The sequence below is a fragment of the Silene latifolia genome, chromosome 5 (assembly GCF_048544455.1).
Source record: "Silene latifolia isolate original U9 population chromosome 5, ASM4854445v1, whole genome shotgun sequence".
In the NCBI taxonomy this organism is placed as follows: Eukaryota; Viridiplantae; Streptophyta; class Magnoliopsida; order Caryophyllales; family Caryophyllaceae; genus Silene; species Silene latifolia.
In genome coordinates, this window is record NC_133530.1 from 17,375,481 (window position 1) to 17,392,652 (window position 17,172).

At 37.9% G+C, this 17,172-nt stretch overlaps 1 protein-coding gene across 1 annotated transcript; it reads left to right on the forward strand.

The window, feature by feature from the left end:
- Positions 1-550: 550 nt before the first annotated feature.
- On the forward strand, positions 551-16,905 carry LOC141656913 (putative phosphoinositide phosphatase SAC9). The gene is made up of 14 exons (XM_074464000.1): positions 551-956; positions 1,109-1,187; positions 2,223-2,824; positions 4,080-4,212; positions 4,713-5,923; positions 7,418-7,525; positions 7,835-8,005; positions 10,062-10,304; positions 11,585-12,016; positions 12,344-13,168; positions 13,854-14,051; positions 15,033-15,488; positions 15,742-15,972; positions 16,395-16,905. Exons 2-14 carry the CDS (start codon positions 1,175-1,177, stop codon positions 16,674-16,676), a joined length of 4,905 nt encoding a protein of 1,634 aa, XP_074320101.1. The 5' UTR covers positions 551-956; positions 1,109-1,174; the 3' UTR covers positions 16,677-16,905.
- The last annotated feature ends 267 nt before the right edge of the window (positions 16,906-17,172 follow it).

The window sequence follows — 17,172 nt, forward strand, 5'->3', positions numbered from 1 at the left end:
TTGACACATAAACACTTTGATATATATCATTACCATTTTTATTATCGTATGCGTGATGTGAAAAGATCTTAAGGTGGTAAGGCACAAAATGAGACATAAAAGTGGGACAGGTGATCTTGACTGTTCTCGTATCTATTATCGACTCATGTCAAGTTGTTGATAAGACTCGACAATTTCCTTGTTTGGAGGAGTGACCAATCCATGGCGGTTCCTAAAATGCAGTTCATAGATTATACATCTTAGGTAGTAGCTCTTATTGTTTATTTTCTGAGTTTTATTTTAAAGTTTTTGAGTTTTGTTTTAGTATAAAGTTTTTGAGCATATTTACTAAAACATTACACTAAAAAAATTTAATATTGCTCAAAAAGTATATTTATAAATGGTAATATGCTCAGAAAAATTGTGTATATGCTAAAAAACTACAAGGTAGGTTGGGCCCAAAAACAGGGTTCTTATTATATGAACGTACAAAACTCGTGAAAATCGTTATATTATTTGTCAAAACTCTCAAAAATTATGTAGTATAGCTACTCATTACTCACAGACCCACAGTTCTCACCAACTTTGTAAATCTAACGAGAAAAATCTTACCATCTCAAATTTACTCCATATCATATAATCGGATTTATTTGCAAAAAAAAACAATATATAGCCGGATTTATAGAATGCAGTAAATATCGTAAATAAGTAAAAATAAATGAAATCAATAAAATTGCAAAAATAAAATAAGATCTTGATAAACTAGTCAAACAATCCATATTCCATATTGGTGTTCTTGACCAAATTAGATCCCAATTATCAATTTTCGCCATCAATTTTAACATTTGAACTCACTTACGATTCAACTTAATCTTGATTACACTCTAATTCTAACAAAAATCGAAACTTTTTGAGGTTTTGATCTGGGCAAAATGCTGTAAATTTCATACATTCTGATAAATTCCTGAAAATCCCAGGTACCAAATTTGCTTATTTCCATGCTTGTAATTCTGTAATTTCTTTCATTAAACTGCTTAATGTTATAATTATAGCTTACCCAGAAAGCAAAGCATCGATCTTGATCTTTATTACTTATTGTGCTGATATCTATACTTAATTTTATGTTTAGGGTTTGAGTGATGCAGCTGTAATACTGTAGATTTCAATGAAAATTGAGCTTGATCAGTGAGAATTCATGGAATCACGAGGTGGGTTGTTGCTGCATTTCTTGTTTATTGTTCAGTTAGTTCATGTTTGTTATTCAGATCGATTCAGTTCAGTTCCGATAGTTTTGGTCCAAAAGAAGAACACCCTAGTCAGCGGTGGAGCTAGCAGGGGTGCTTGCCTGCGCTGAAAAATGAAATTTTCGAGATTTTTAGTTAAAAGATTAGAATTTATTTGAGTTTACCTTGTGGCATTATTCGTTCACCCCCCCTAAGTGAAAAATTGGGCTTTGCCAATGACCTTAGTTGTGTTGTGGTTAAGCTAATTGGATCGGTATTTCGTCCAAGTATTGTGTTTGTTGGATGATGGTGATCATTATGATGGCAATGTAATGTTTTTTGTGGTAGCCGGTAGGAATAGGAACATTAATGTTTTGTAAGTTTGTTAGTACAGGTCTGAACATATCTTGTAATCTGATTGAAAGAGTTTATCAATCGGAGGTGTCTTCCTGTTTTTTTTTTTAAGGAGCGCCACGATTAGAGGCAAGAATTGAGGAGAAAAGGATCTTCTATGGCGGATTTGTTTATTTTTTAATGGTGTTTCTCATGTATGAAAGTTAGAACATTGAGGGGTTGCTTCAATTCATGGTAATTCGTACGCAGTAGTGGAGGAGAAATAAAAAGGAAAGTAGGAGGTATGGTGGATAGAGGAAGGGCATGAAGATAGGCTAGCTAGGTACCCTAGGGCCTAGGACAATAGTGCCTTAATTCTCTCTTCACCACTTCTTATCTTCCATTTACCACCGTCATTTTTGTCATTTTCTCCTTTATTCTAAGCTCCATTACCCCGTAACAATTCCCTTCAGTACAGCAAGCCCTTAACGTCATCGATTGGACCGTTTTGGTATGCTTAATCCCTCGCGTTTAGTGTATTAGATTTCTGTTACCCCCTAAAGCATAGCGGTATATTATATGCCACTTTCTTTTAACAGTTGGAATTTTGTTTCTTGTGTTCATTTCTCTCTGATATGTGTGTTCATGACTTCACTAATTTATGCATGGCTTCTTTTGTTATTGAAGGTGGTGGTGGTTTTCGGGATACATCTGCAGTTGTTCTTACCTTGGATTCTGACGAAGTATATATTATTGTTAGCCTGTACTCAAGAACTGACACCCAAGTAATTTACGTTGATCCTACCACTGGAGCTCTTCGGTATTCTGGGAAGTTCGGGGTTGATGTTTTCAAGTCTGATCGTGAAGCTGTAAATTTTATCACAAATGGCTCAAAATGGCTGTGCAAGAGTACAATATATGCCAAGGCAATCTTAGGTTATGCTGCCCTAGGAAATTTTGGATTACTTCTGGTTGCTACTAAAGTGGCTGCTACCATTCCAAATCTGCCTGGTGGAGGTTGCGTTTATACTGTGGTGGAGAGTCAATGGATTAAAATCCCATTGCAAAATCCTCAAGCAGTTGGGAAAGGAGAAGCAAATAACATACAAGAATTACCCTTGCTTAACATCGATGGGAAGCATTACTTCTGTGAGACAAGGGACATAAGTAGGCCTTTTCCTAGTCGGATGCCCCTCGATCAGCCGGATGATGAATTTGTTTGGAATGGTTGGCTGTCTTCTCGTTTTAAGAGCATTGGACTTCCGCAGCACTGTGTCATTCTCTTACAGGTTTATAATTCATATTCATATTTAATTCTATTCGTGTTGATCCCAAACTTCACTGAACATCCGTGACACATGTTTTTGTTGATATCGTGACCACAAAATTTTATAGTCTCAGCTTTAGGCTTCTGCCTCCAGGCTTTTTGTCCTTGTGATGGATTACTTTCTATCTAATATTTCTGGATGTAAGTTATTTTAGTTTGAGATTATTGTATATTAATAGTTTAATACTACTCTGTTAACATAATTTAATGGTGGCCTGAATTTTCAATATTTTGTTAAACAACCCTTGTTGCATGTGGTTAGGCTCTACGAGAGTGGCGGAGAATAGAGGCTGTTATGATGCAAACGATTCCGTTTCCTCTTAAGAGAAGTAGGTCTCAAAGAAATATATTCATTTTTAAGTCTTTGAATGTGAATAAATGACACAGTTAGGGCATGTGTTCCTCCCCTTCTGACATATGAGAAAATAGCCAATAAATAACTTATTTTGCTCATAAAGTGCATTAAAATTATTGCGGTCGTTTGGTTTGCAAGGCAAAGTTATATACCTGAAGGCTACAGTTCAGATCTGCCCTGCATTCTTTTAGAATATCCACTACTAATATAGCCGTCAAATGAGTAGTGTTTCAGAGGTCTCACCATTTTTTTGGTTAATATGGTTTTGTTACAATACTGTAGTTTTCAATGTAGTTCATTTTCCAGCGTTCATATGCAAAAAGAATTATGTTCTGCATGGTGAAGGGAGGTGAAGAGTTGGACGTTGTTCATGGGGCTGGGCTTGACTATGTGTTTCATATATTTTTCAGTTTTTCTCAATGAATGTTCCTTTGTTTTTCTCTGTTTTTTTTGGGGTGAAGTTTTGCCCTCAGATTACTGTGAATTAATTTCTTTCTGGTTGAAAATATTTCTGTCTTTAGCTCACCAGTTCTAGTCTGCTGTTCTGATATCCATTGCATGACCACTTTTTTCTTTACTTTTTTTTCTAATGGAGATATAGAATATATTTTCTTCATCAAAGGAGCAAAAGAGTACAAAGAGTCCTTATATGCAAACACGACAAAGACAGCAATTTCATTGTATAATCGTAATTGAAATACCTTCTAAAAGCACCCGTTTCTTTGGACCACAAAGAATTTAGAGTAATGACCCTTCTCCAAATATATTAGAAGAATGTCTAATCCCTGAAATATTCAAACTTCTGCCCAAGTCACTCAGCATTGCTATATAGCTGGTTCACTCACTTTCTATTGAACCATAGGGATTTGCAGAGTGTCGAAGCTTTGGGGGTTTAGGCCAGCAAGAAGGTCTCGTTGCTCTCATTGCTCGTCGAAGCAGACTGCATCCTGGTACTCGATATTTGGCAAGGGGATTGAATTCATGTTTTGGCACAGGTAAGATCAAGCCGGTACAATTTTTTTCTACCTTTCAAATCCCTTACAAATTGGTTGTGATTAGGGCTCACGACATTGATTTAACTCTATGGCTACATCATTTAAACTTATACTAGTATTTACAATCGGCTAAGTTTGAATTATTCTAATGTTTTTTCAAGCAAATTATTATTTTCTGTTGTATAGATTCGATATAAACTTTGACCCAATCCTCGAATAAGGTTTTTGGACATAAAGCAGCTGCAGCATATTAAATTTTTTGTCCCTCTGAGGCTCTGAATTTTAGTCGTGCACTGTGGTGTATAAATTTCTATTGCAACAAAAATGGGGATGGTTTTTAAAATATATGCTTGATGGATTCTGCTTATTCCTTTCATTTGCCTATTACTGAGTATACAGTTTGTGAAGTAACTTCTTTCCTTGTTTTAGTGTTTTTGGTATCCTCTATTCGACTATTAGTAGACGATTCTTCTCATATTGGGGCATACTAAATCTCTCAGGAAATGAAGTTGAATGTGAACAGCTTGTTTGGGTCCCTAAGAAAGCTAGCCAAAGTGTTGCTTTTAGTACATACGTTTGGCGGAGGGGCACAATCCCCATGTGGTGGGGTGCTGAACTAAAAATCACCGCAGCTGAGGCGGAGATATATGTTGCCGAGCACGATCCGTATAGGGGAAGTGCCGAATACTACCAACGGTTGAGCAAGCGATATGATGCTCGAAACTTTAATATGACGGGCGGTGGATCCCAGAAAAAGAACCCTCTAGTGCCCATTGTGTGCATGAACTTGCTAAGGAATGCAGAAGGAAAGTCAGAATGTATATTGGTTCATCATTTTGAGGAATCTGTAAATTTTATTCGGTCATCTGGGAAACTACCTTCTGCTAGAATCGTGTTAATCAATTACGATTGGCACGCAAGTGTTAAGTCTAACGGCGAGCAGAAAACAATTGAAGGACTTTGGAGACTCCTGAAAGGTCCCACAATTACCGTTGGCATTAGTGAAGGGGATTACTTACATTCACGTCAGCGCATAGGCAACTGTAGAGGTGAAGTCATTTGCACTGACGAGTACGAGGGTGCATTTTGCTTAAGATCACGACAAAATGGCGTTCTACGATTCAATTGTGCTGATTCTTTGGACAGGACAAATGCTGCTAGCTATTTTGGAGCTCTACAAGTTTTTGTAGAGCAATGTAGAAGACTGGGTATATCACTTGACAGTGATCTGGCATATGATGTTCGCTCTGCTGATAGTGGATACACCGCCCCACTTCCACCAGGCTGGGAAAAAAGGTCTGACGCTGTTACGGGGAAGACGTATTTTATCGATCATAACACCAGAACTACTACATGGCACCATCCATGCCCAGATAAACCATGGAAGAGATTTGATATGACTTTCGAGGAGTTTAAGAGGTCAACAATCTTATCACCTGTATCTATACTAGCAGACATGTTCTTGGTTGCTGGGGATGTGCATGCAACACTTTACACTGGTTCTAAAGCTATGCATAGCCAGATACTCAGCATATTCAATGACGAAGGTGGCAAGTTTAAACAATTAGCCGCAGCACAAAACGTGAAAATAACTCTTCAGAGAAGATACAAGAACGCTGTTGTTGATAGTTCTCGCCAGAAGCAGCTAGAGATGTTCCTTGGGATGAGGCTCTTTAAGCACCTTCCATCAGCTGCCCTTTTTCCTTTGCATGTATGTGATGGCTTTGATGTTTTCATTTCAATGACTATTTGACAAAATGTTAGCTTTTATTGCAGTTGATTTCTTGTGATTATTATGTAGGTTTCTATTCCATGCACCTAATGCTTAGGATTATTATAATGAAACAAATATGTTTTGGTGATTAAATGGTGTTGAATTTCGCATTGCCAGGCTCATAATTTTTCACCTAATTATCCCTCTTCCTTTATGTTTGATACACTAATCCTTTCCCCCTTTATTCATTCCCAAACTTTTTCCCACTCATTTTACCCTCCACCCATCTTTCCAACATCACTAAGTTTGCCACGCACCTTAGTACAAAACCTTAGGCCCAAATATTCTCGTATGTCCTCCATTACAATTGGTTGTTTATTCTTTTCAAAATCTTACTCGCATATTTTGGAACATGTAAACAACCTGATTGCATAGAGGAAGCATGAAGGAAAATTGATTGCTGCGGGATGTGGCTTGAGTGTGGTACATGATACTGGCGGCGAGAGGAAGTTGGAATGAAATGACGACCGCATGTTAGTGATGTTAGTGGTTGATCATGCAGGTGATCCGGCTGTGTTTGTGGGTGGGGTGATTTTGGAGGTGTTTCGGTTAGGCCATGAGTGGTATCTTAATCTTGATTGTTATAGGCTCATAGCCATGAGTGGTTTTGCAATGGCTGTCTTGTACTTTGGGGCTTGGGCGTTAGGGCCATGTGGGGTCTTGGCAGAATGAATGATGGTAAAAGGAAGAAGATGAGCGGCAGAGCAATGAAGAGGAAAAGGAAGCGATCATTAATAGTTAGATTTTGTTAGATGTTGTGGGGTTAAGATTGCAATTGTATTTACCTGTGTAGTTACTGAAAAAAAAAAAACTTGACTTTCAGATTCATGACACAAATTTAAGTAGTGTTAAGATTGCAATTGTATTAATTCATTAATATTCTACCAGATTCATGACACACAATTTAATATTGTGATTTGTTTTTTACTTGAGCTTCCAGACGTCTGTTAAATGTTTTTTTAAGTAGCATTAAGTTTATTTTTACTTTTTCTATTTTACCTCTCTTGCTGTCTTGTCAAGGTTCATCAGGTTTTGCCGTTGCATTTTCAAGAATTGCCACTTGTCTTAAAATTACATCCTTCAAAGTGCGCCATACCTTTGGAAACTGTAAAATGCTTTAGTTAAACTTTTTAACAGTCCCTTTAAGTACTGTAAATAAGAGCTCCAACTTCATTCGATGCATGGGTCAAAGGACTTGTATTTCTGCATGTTCAATCCATCTATAATTTAGACCCTTGTTGTGCGTAAAAGACAAAGCAGGATCATGTTAATTCATTCACCAAGGCTGCGATTGACATAGATATTGCTTTGTGAGTTCACTGAATTGCTGTCTGACCTCAAGCTATGAGAGATGCATGTTGCAGGTTTCTGAATAATATAATATAATTGAATTTTGATTTTTAAATTAATTCAAAATCTTGCTTATCTCAGGTGCTATCTCAACTGCCATCTTGCTTTCTTAAGCCTGTACCGCACATAATTCCAAATTCTGACGACAGTGCTGGTCTGCTGAGTATCAGGAGAAAAGATTTGATTTGGGTATGTTAACTTTCTTGGAGTAGGACATTATTCTGGCCTTCAGTCAGTAGTCTCAGTACCTATTTTTTCTTTGTATCTATGTTGTCGTACTTGATTTGTGATCGTGAGGTCACGGGTTCAAGTCCTTGGAGCGACCTCTTGCCAAAAATGGCAAGGGAAGGCTTGCCCCAATTACACCCTTGTGGTGGGACCCTTCCCCGGACCCTCGCCAAGCGGGGACGCCATCGTGCACCGGCATGCCCTTTTTATGTTGTCGTACTTGATTTGTTGTTTTATGAGTAAACTTATCCTTGTTTTAAATCCGTATAGGTTTGTCCCCAGGCTGCGGATGTAGTAGAACTTTTCATATACCTCAGTGAACCGTGCCATGTTTGTCAAATTCTTCTCACTGTCTCGCATGGTGCTGATGATACAACTTATCCTTCTACAGTTGATGTTAGAACAGGTCGAGACCTGGATGTACTTAAACTTGTCGTGGAGGTTAGTTTTCTCAATTTGCTTACTGTAACTCTGTTAGAGACTGGTCCATTTTTCTCCTCATTCTTTTATTTTTATTTTGGGGGAGGTGGAGAGAGGGTGATTGGAGGTAAAACAAACTTCACCTAGTTGGTAGTTTATCGCAGCTTATTTTCTCTGGCAGAGTAAGGTTTACTTTATAACCCTGTCTTTACTTTGCCCTTGACAAAGTCAGTTCTAGATTGTTAGTTTAACTTTTTTTTTTTTTTTGGTTAAAGATTGTTAGTTTAACTTTACTCCCTCTAACCTCTCATGTTTAAGAGTGTCAAGTGTGTGATGAAAACCATTGTGCACAACCATCACCCTACTCCTTCATTCCATCAATGGCGCAAATCGATCACTAGAACTAGCCCCTCACTGAAACCTAGAATGACCTTCTTCACTTTGACTTCTATTAACAGCCCCACAACCACCATACGACCTAATCAGCCCCTACCCTTCCACAACGACAGCCAGGTTTACACAGTAATAATTTGAGCACTGCCATAGCAACCTCCTCTGCATGCATCGATGGTGAAGCTTTGGGCCTTTGCTGGTGGCTGAAGGCATTTCAAGTCAGTGGATGTGGTGGGAGAGGGCTTCCTCGTGTGCGCTGAAGGCGATATGAGCTCAGTGTTTATTAGTGATGGATGGTGGAGGTTTGGCTATGGCGGGCTAGCTGGTTGAAGGAGGTGGTTGGTAGAAGCTATTGTGGATTGAGAAGCTGAAGGAGTTGTGAGAGAAGGTGTGAGGTCTTAATTAGGGGTAATTGACAAATTATTGGTAAGTGACAAACAATGGAACGGAAATTATTAACAAGGTCACCACTTGGAATGAGTAGAGTAGTTGACTTAGGGGGTATGAGGTACTGTTAAATGTTCCAGAAACGACAAGTAGCACGTAGAATTTGATAGCACATGTGCAAAAGGGCACTAAGGGGTGACATCCTTGTACCAAAGGATAGTGAGAAATTTAAGCTCTCAAGTCTCAAGCTGTCATGACTACTCTTATCTGTAAAATAGAACGGAAATTTCATCTTAGTAAATGTTTGGTTTTCTACCGAGTGAATGTTGTCTGGAAAGTGTTCTCTTTAGTGTTTCAAAACAAATTTTGGAACAGAAATGCAACGGGATCATATACTTGTATGATGAGAATTAACAATAACGAGGTTATTTGAAATACATGGCAGCGGAATAAGAATAATAATTTCAGTACTAAAAAAGAAAAAAAGGAAACCTGAATCTTCCAACTCCAGATGGTCCGATTAATAGAAAAAACCCATTTTTAATTCTTTATGCCTCAACTGGTAATCTGGTATCAACACACTATGAATCAGGATATGTGAATTTGTACGTCAGTAGTTGAGGTTAATCCCCCCCCCCCCCCCCCCCCCAAAGAGAAATTTACGGTATTCTCTAATAACGAAGGATGGCTGAAATTTTTCCCTTATATCTCTATGAATATGGCGGAGGAAGAGAATCCTAATCTACTTTAGGAACAGAGTCGTACTGCTCGTTATTAGGCCTTGAAACTGATTACTAATAATAACACTTGACCTATCATGTGTGTGATCCTTTAGTCAGAGAGGCATTTCTAGGATATGGTGGATGGGGTGCATAAAAATTCTAACAATGAAAAATTCAGGTTGCACATAAAAATTTCTTAGATGACTGGGCGAAGTGTACGTAAAACAAATGGTAAAATAACATTGAATAAAAATTTGCTCCTACAAAGATTGAACCCATGGCCTTTATCTAAGATATAATATCCACAACCACTAGAACAACATAATTAATATGCTCCTTCATTGCACAAAAGTGTATTTGTTTCTTTAAAATGGTGGGTGCAGATGCACCCACTCTAGTCTGCACTCCGTTTTGACATTGGATAAATTTCAAGAGTGTTTGTAACATAATTTTATGGGTCATGTACGGTACTTGATACAGAGTACTTTTTTTTTTTCTGACATGTACGATGCGATATACTTGTTCAATCTGTATACAGAATCTTATTTCTCATTATGTATTGAACTTTTATACAGGGTGCTACATTACCTCGCTGCGCAAAAGGAACGAACATTGTAATACCTTTACCTGGATCAGTTAGTTCAGAAGATATGGCTGTGACAGGCGCTGGTGCACGTCTTAGTGGTGCTGATGCTTCTAGTCTATCTTTGTTATATGATTTTGAGGAGTTGGAGGGGGAACTAGACTTCCTTACTCGCGTTGTCACTCTGACATTCTATCCTCCCGTTTCTGGAAATACTCCATTAACTCTCGGTGAGGTACATAACAGTTTTCAGCAAAATATAGATTACCTTTTTGTTGACTAATTGTGAACTTGCCAAGTTATAGGGCTTAGAATTTAATACATTCATTTCTCTCTTCTACTTCGACTCATATATGCTGGTGTTCTTGAGTTGGATACTATACTTGGACCATCTCTGTTTTGGGATTGTAATTTTGTCACTGAATAGCTGACACTCTGACACCCACCTGAATCTTGGCGCATGTGAGTGGGACTTGATTCGCCCAAGTCCGAGTAACATAGATTTTTTTTTTTAAATGATCGGTCATAACTCATACATAATTTACCTAAGGTAGGAGCGAAATAGGCTAAGCTTATATGCTGAGATAATCCAAAGTAGAGTTGTGATTCTATCTACAGTGATAGGCTCACTATGGAATGGTGGGTAGCTTGGAATTGTCTGAATTGCTTTATAAAATGTCTTCAAGTGTTTGTCGGGCTTCGGTTGGCTTGAGTGAACACTTATTAAATTGGCTTCTATCATCAATTGCTACCCACGAAATTCTAAGAGTGACTTTAAATGAACACTTATTAACTTGGCTTCCAGTTGAATTTAGGGCTTTCATAATCATAACAAAACTTCAAGTGACTTTACTCTTCTAAATAATTATTGACTTCAACAGTATCTTTTTTTTTTATTTCTTTATTTCTTTCTTTTCTTTTTTTTTTTTTAGTGTAACTGCTAGTCAAGGTTATATTAGAGCATTTCATGGCCTCCGAATGTAATTTTTGCTCCTCTGTGTGCGTTTTATTGGTTAAGGGGAGGCATAGAGGAAGAAATTTTTATTTATTAGCTTCCAAGGAATACACATTTTTGTCGATTTGCTTATGCAAAATTTTTGAGAACCTTTATAACCTTCTTGCTCCTTCCTTGGCATGTCTTTTTGATTTTCCATCTTGTCTGTGTGTAAAGTATTCAAGCAACTGTATCAGATCCGCAAAAGTGAAATCTGACTTTTTGCTGGAAGGCGTTCTTGATTATACTCTTCACTGATCTATTGGTTTATACTGGATGAGTTCAGCCAGTAATGTCAATCTTGCTTTATGTATAAATTTAAGAATTTGGTCGACAGTTTATTATAAACTTAATCATAGCCACTTGAAGACTGAAGAGCAGATTATTTGGTTCCAGATAATAGCACTGGGTGTATGACATTTTATGCTTTATTTTGGCCACCTATGTTTTTTTCTTTAATTCTTTTGATCTAATTTGAAGTCTTATACTCGCTACTTTGTTTGTGTGTTCTCCTCTTGTAGGTGGAGGTGCTTGGAGTGCCACTTCCTTGGAAAGGTATTTTCACAAATCAAGGGCACGGAGGAAGATTGTCTGAAAAGGCAAAGAAATTCCAGAAACAAACAAAAACCTTATTCTCAGGGCATTCTAGGACGTCTGGCGATGTTTCAGTGTCCAGTGTTAATGTGCAACCAACTGTGCATAATTCTTTGTCCAACAATTGGTTAGACCTGCTGACAGGAGATGGGACGCATTCAGATCCAATCACTCAACCAGTGATTGAGAAGCTGGATAGTGACAACAAGGATATACTTAGTTTTCTAGATAATCCATTGAGTGAGAGCTATGATAATAAAGATGGCTCTCAGTCCCCTTCATCTCTTGGTGGGCAATCATCTCAGAATGGGGCAAAACACTATATTGACTGGTTAAAGTCCCTGACTGGTGCTCAGATGGTATGTATCTATCATGTTTTTATTTTAATTTTTGCTTATAGTAGATTTTGAAAAAGAGAATGTTCACATACTATTAAAATAGTGAATTTTAAGCTCATCATTGGGTAGTGACTAGTGAACATACCTTTATTTCCTGCTTATTTTTTGTGCGTTCTGACTGCTCTTATTTTAAGTAATTTTATTATATTTCTTGTGGGAATCGAGATATCTAAAGAAAGAATATCCTATAACTTTAAGGTCAGTAGGACTATGAATGTTTAGAAAGCGTTCACAAACACACAAAACAAAATCAATATCTCATTTTTCTGCATTTTTCTTGTAATGCAGATAAGGAAGCTAAATTTCATGGCAGCCATGAAGCTTGAAATTGAACGTCTCCGACTAAACCTGTCTGCTGCAGAAAGAGATAGGGCGCTGTTGGCAGTTGGCACAGACCCTGCTTCTATAAACCCTAATTTGTTGCTTGATGATCAGTATATTGTCAGATTGTGCAGAGTTGCAAATAGTCTTGCAATGGTTGGACAAGCAGCTCTTGAAGATAGAATTACTGCGTCTCTTGGTCTCGACGTAAGAGATGCTGACATAGTTGATTTCTGGAATGTTCCTGGTATTGGGGAGACGTGTAGCGGTGGGATCTGTGAGGTGCGTGTGGAAAGTGATAACTCGGTAAAAGCATCAGGGGAGTCCACAAAGGCATTGTATTTATGTTCTCAGTGTGGACGAAAAGTTTGTAAAGCTTGTTGTGTTGGAAGAGGAGCTCTTTTGCTTGCAAGTTACGGTACAAGGGGACCTTCAAGCTCTAATGGTGGTTCGGGACGTGGTGGGTCAAGCCACGGCAGCCAAGGCGATCTCTCTAGCAATAATAATTTTGTCACTTTGGATGGGGTCATGTGTAAACAATGCTGCAGTGATGTTGTGCTCGATGCGCTTGTGTTGGACTATGTCAGGGTCTTATTGAGTTCTCGAAGAAGTAGCCGCGTTGATAGCGCTGCGTTTACTGCATTAGACCTTGTTCTTGGATTTTCCTTGGACAATGCTATTGCTGACAGCTGTAGACCTTCAGGCAGTCTGGAACCAGATCAAAGTTTGGGAAAGTTGATCAATGGGGAAGAGTCACTTGCTGAGTTCCCGTCTGCAAGCTTTTTATATTCGGTGAGTTCTTATTCATAATCTCCAGTTACAAAATCTGTTTAAACCAGCATTGTTTTCTATACAGCCATTCAGGTTTGAGAATCGTCCTATTCCGTCTTTTGCTTACACGCTCAGTCTCAGAAAAACACGGCAACTGTTGGGATACACTCACAACACATGAATTTGGCTGGGATACACGCCCAAGTTGCTTTAGATCTGTTCAATCCATCTGTTCTGTTTTATTTTTTATTTTTTTGCATCTATCGTCTATCCACTTGCAGAGTCCAAGTAGGGACATAGCACATTGCAAAACTGTAGCGCTGAAGTTGACAAGAAACCGATAGCATGTTGTAGCCTCATAGGATCAAACTTCATTTTTTTTTCCTCGATAGTTTATATTGTATGACTGAGTGTTATATGTTTCGTGTATTTAAAACACACTTGCCATCTTATTTGTGCCTTATTGTGTTTCCATTGTCTGTGCTTTTTAGCTCATAACTATAAATGAATCCCAAATGAGGGTAATAGTTTCAATGATAAACATAGGTCTGTTTATATGAACGTGCTGTATCTTTACATTCACTTGGAGATTTTTGTGGTCAAGTTATTTGTTAACCACGAAAGTCAAAAGGGATAATAATAGTGGGATGGATGTTGGAGCATTTAAGTGAATTTCTTATTTAGTTTCTGTATTGTGTCATGAAAGGTTGAAACAGCTGCAGGAGCAGCACCCCCGTTGTCTTTGTTAGCTCCTTTGGGTTCAGGTCCTCAGCATTCCTACTGGAGAGCTCCTTCAAACTGCAACTGTGTTGAATTTGCCATTGTTCTCGGTAATATTTCAGATGTTAGTGGAGTCACTCTGGTGGTTAGTCCTTGTGGCTACTCAGAAGCAGATACTCCTATGGTAAGTGTACTCATTTTTACTTGTTCCAGTGATGTCGTTGTCAAGTACATGAATTAGGCTTCTTTTTTCTATGTAGTTAAAGTTATATAGATAGAGAAACAAAATGGCATGCGACGTTATTGACTCTCAGTATCACATGAAGGAGTCCGGAAAAGTTCTGTGCGTGTGATTTGTGATCAAGTGTGTTAGGAGGGGGAGGGGGGCTGTCAAGGTCATCATGATGAAGATGTTAGTGTGTGAGTCTGACTGACGCACTCTTCCAGATTGCCTCTAAGGGTGACTAGGCGTAGCAGACGGGGCATCTTGGGTTGATTTGGGTCATTTCTGGTTTTGAGCCTATCTTGAGAGTGCTGTTTTGGGGTCTTTTTCGATACGGCTCACTTATGGTCGGGTTAGTTGGCTTGAGTGTTAAGCCATTTTTCATATTTATAAGGGAGTGTTTGGCAATTAGTCTATTTTAATAATTATATGTATATATTTAAGTATGACTTAACATTAGTCGATTAGGGTCATTTCAGATCAGCAGGTTTTGTGTTGGGTCATTACGAATCAGGGTCCAACAAAGTTTGGGTTGGGTCAATTCGGTTTTGCAGTCATAGTCGGGTTATGCGATTTTGGGGTCTGCCGAATCTTGTCATTCAGGTGAGGTCAGTTCAGTTTAGCTAGGTCTAGGGGTGACTGTGGTTCATACTTGTATAAGATGCGAGCAAGTATTTAATGTACTGGTCTGGTACTGGCATACGTATATCTGGCTAAATAGTCAGGAATTCAGTCGTACAGTAATTACATTAGTAACACCTAGAAAATAGAGCTTTGAGAAAAATATTATTAATATGCGAGCAGCGAGCAGAAAACTAATCTTTGTTTCAGCCTTCTGGGATTGTCTATTACGCCCCACTGAAGGTTTTGTGCATTTCTTATAGAGTGTAGTTGGTGTCTTTGCATATCTAGTTTTCCTTACTTTCTCCATTCTTTCCGCAGGTGCAAATATGGGCCAGCAATAAAATAAGCAAGGAAGGAAGGTCTTGCACGGGAAAGTGGGAAGTACAATCTATGTTGGAAACTTCACCAGAGTTCTATGGACCAGAAACATCAGATGCTAAAAAACTTCCTCGACACTTAAAATTTCTTTTTAGAAATCCTGTTAGATGTCGAATCATTTGGATAATGCTACGCCTTCAAAAAGCCGCTTCGTCCTCTGTGAATTTCGGAAATGATTTCAATCTATTGTCACTTGATGAGAATCCTTTTGCCGATCAAAGTAGGCGTGCGTCCTTTGGGAGCATCGACTACAGAGATCCGTGTGTGCATGCCAAACGCATTCTTGTTTTTGGAACTCCATTGAGAAGAGATGCAGGGCTTACTACACCAGAAGGATCTGAACAGATGAAACTGAGAAATTGGCTCGATAGTCCACCTCAGCTGAATAGATTTAAGGTCCATGCCATATTTGATCTTTCACTGATCTGGAGGCTTCTTATTATTCTAGAAGTCTTTTGTTCTATCTGGTGAAAAATAATTTCTTTTTTTCCGGGGCGGGCCGTCCTCTGGACTTTATATATAGAGAAAGTGGCAAACCCGGCTTTTCTTCATACCGCGGGTGCTAATGAATTTAAAGGGGGTCCAATAACTATCCCTATGAAATGGCTCTTGAATCCATTTAATAACTATTAATGCCTTTCTGTTTCAGGTTCCAATTGAGGTTGAAAGATCATTTGAGAATGATCTTGTGCTAGAGCAGTATCTATTACCTACTTCTCCAATGGTGGCTGGCTTTAGGCTCGATGCTTTTACTGCAATTAGACCTCGAATTACTCATTCTCCAAATTCTGACGTCTATTCCTGGGATCCTTCATCTTTACTCTTGGAAGACAGATATATTACTCCTGCTGTATTGTATATTCAAGTGTCAGTACTCCAGGTAATACTGCTAATAAGAGATTTTTGATGTCTGTATCGCATTGTATTTTTTCTTTTCTTTTGCTTCATTATCTTGGTTCATGACTTCATGGTATTCTAGAGTCTATACAACCAGCAAGGTCGGATGTTAAATAAATAATTCACTATTTAACGAGTATCCTCAGCTGCATTATTTTGTCGCTCGCTGAATGTTATTGCTGCAAAAATATTTTGTTTATTCTCTTGGTAAACTTTCGAAAGTTTTTTTTTTTTTTTTTTTTTTGGCAACGGATTTTAAGTACCACCACCCCTAGTTTAAGTTTTTGTAATAATAATGTAGTGTTTGTACATGACTTAGAGATGCAACTTTCGAAAGTTGAAACCAGGAAAACCGTTCTTCATTTATTAGTGCAGAGTTCAAATGACATTGGTGCATGTTAACAGGAAAATCAGAACATGGTAACAATAGCTGAATATAGAATACCGGAGACAAAACCAGGAACCGCCATGTACTTTGATTTCCCACGGAAGGTACACTCTCGTAGAATCTCATTCAGGCTTCTCGGAGATGTTGCTGCATTTATCGATGACCCAACAGAGCAGGATGATGCCGAGTATAGGAGTTCTCCTTTGGCTTCCGGCCTGTCTTTGGCAAATCGAGTCAAGTTATTTTACTATGCAAATCCTTATGAACTTGGAAAATGGGCTAGCCTTTCTGCTATCTAAGTGTGATTCATTATTATAGCACGATTTGCTATAATTGTCACTGCTGCTATTTTTCTTGTATTATTGTAATTCATGTACCATTCTTATTCACTTGTACATGAGATTAGGTAATAAAATCTCTGTTGTTGCTAAGAACAACTCGACTCGCTCTATAAGTAGATGTATGTACTACCTCCAACTTTTTTGTTTTTGAGCATATATGTATATTTTTTGAGCTTATTACCTCAAACTTGATTTGTTTTTGAGAATATGTATATTTTTTTTGAGCTTATTAAAATTTATTAGTTAGATTTTAATTTTTTTTCCATCAAAACTCAAATTTTACTAAATTTATATGTAATGTTTTTGAGTTTTATTGTAATTTTTTAGAGTTTAATGTTTAAGTGAATAAACTCAGAAACTTTATTGTAAAACTCATAATTTTTAAAACAAAACTCAAATTTTTTATTATAATGCTCAAAAACTCTAAAATTGGTGGTAATACATCAGATGTATA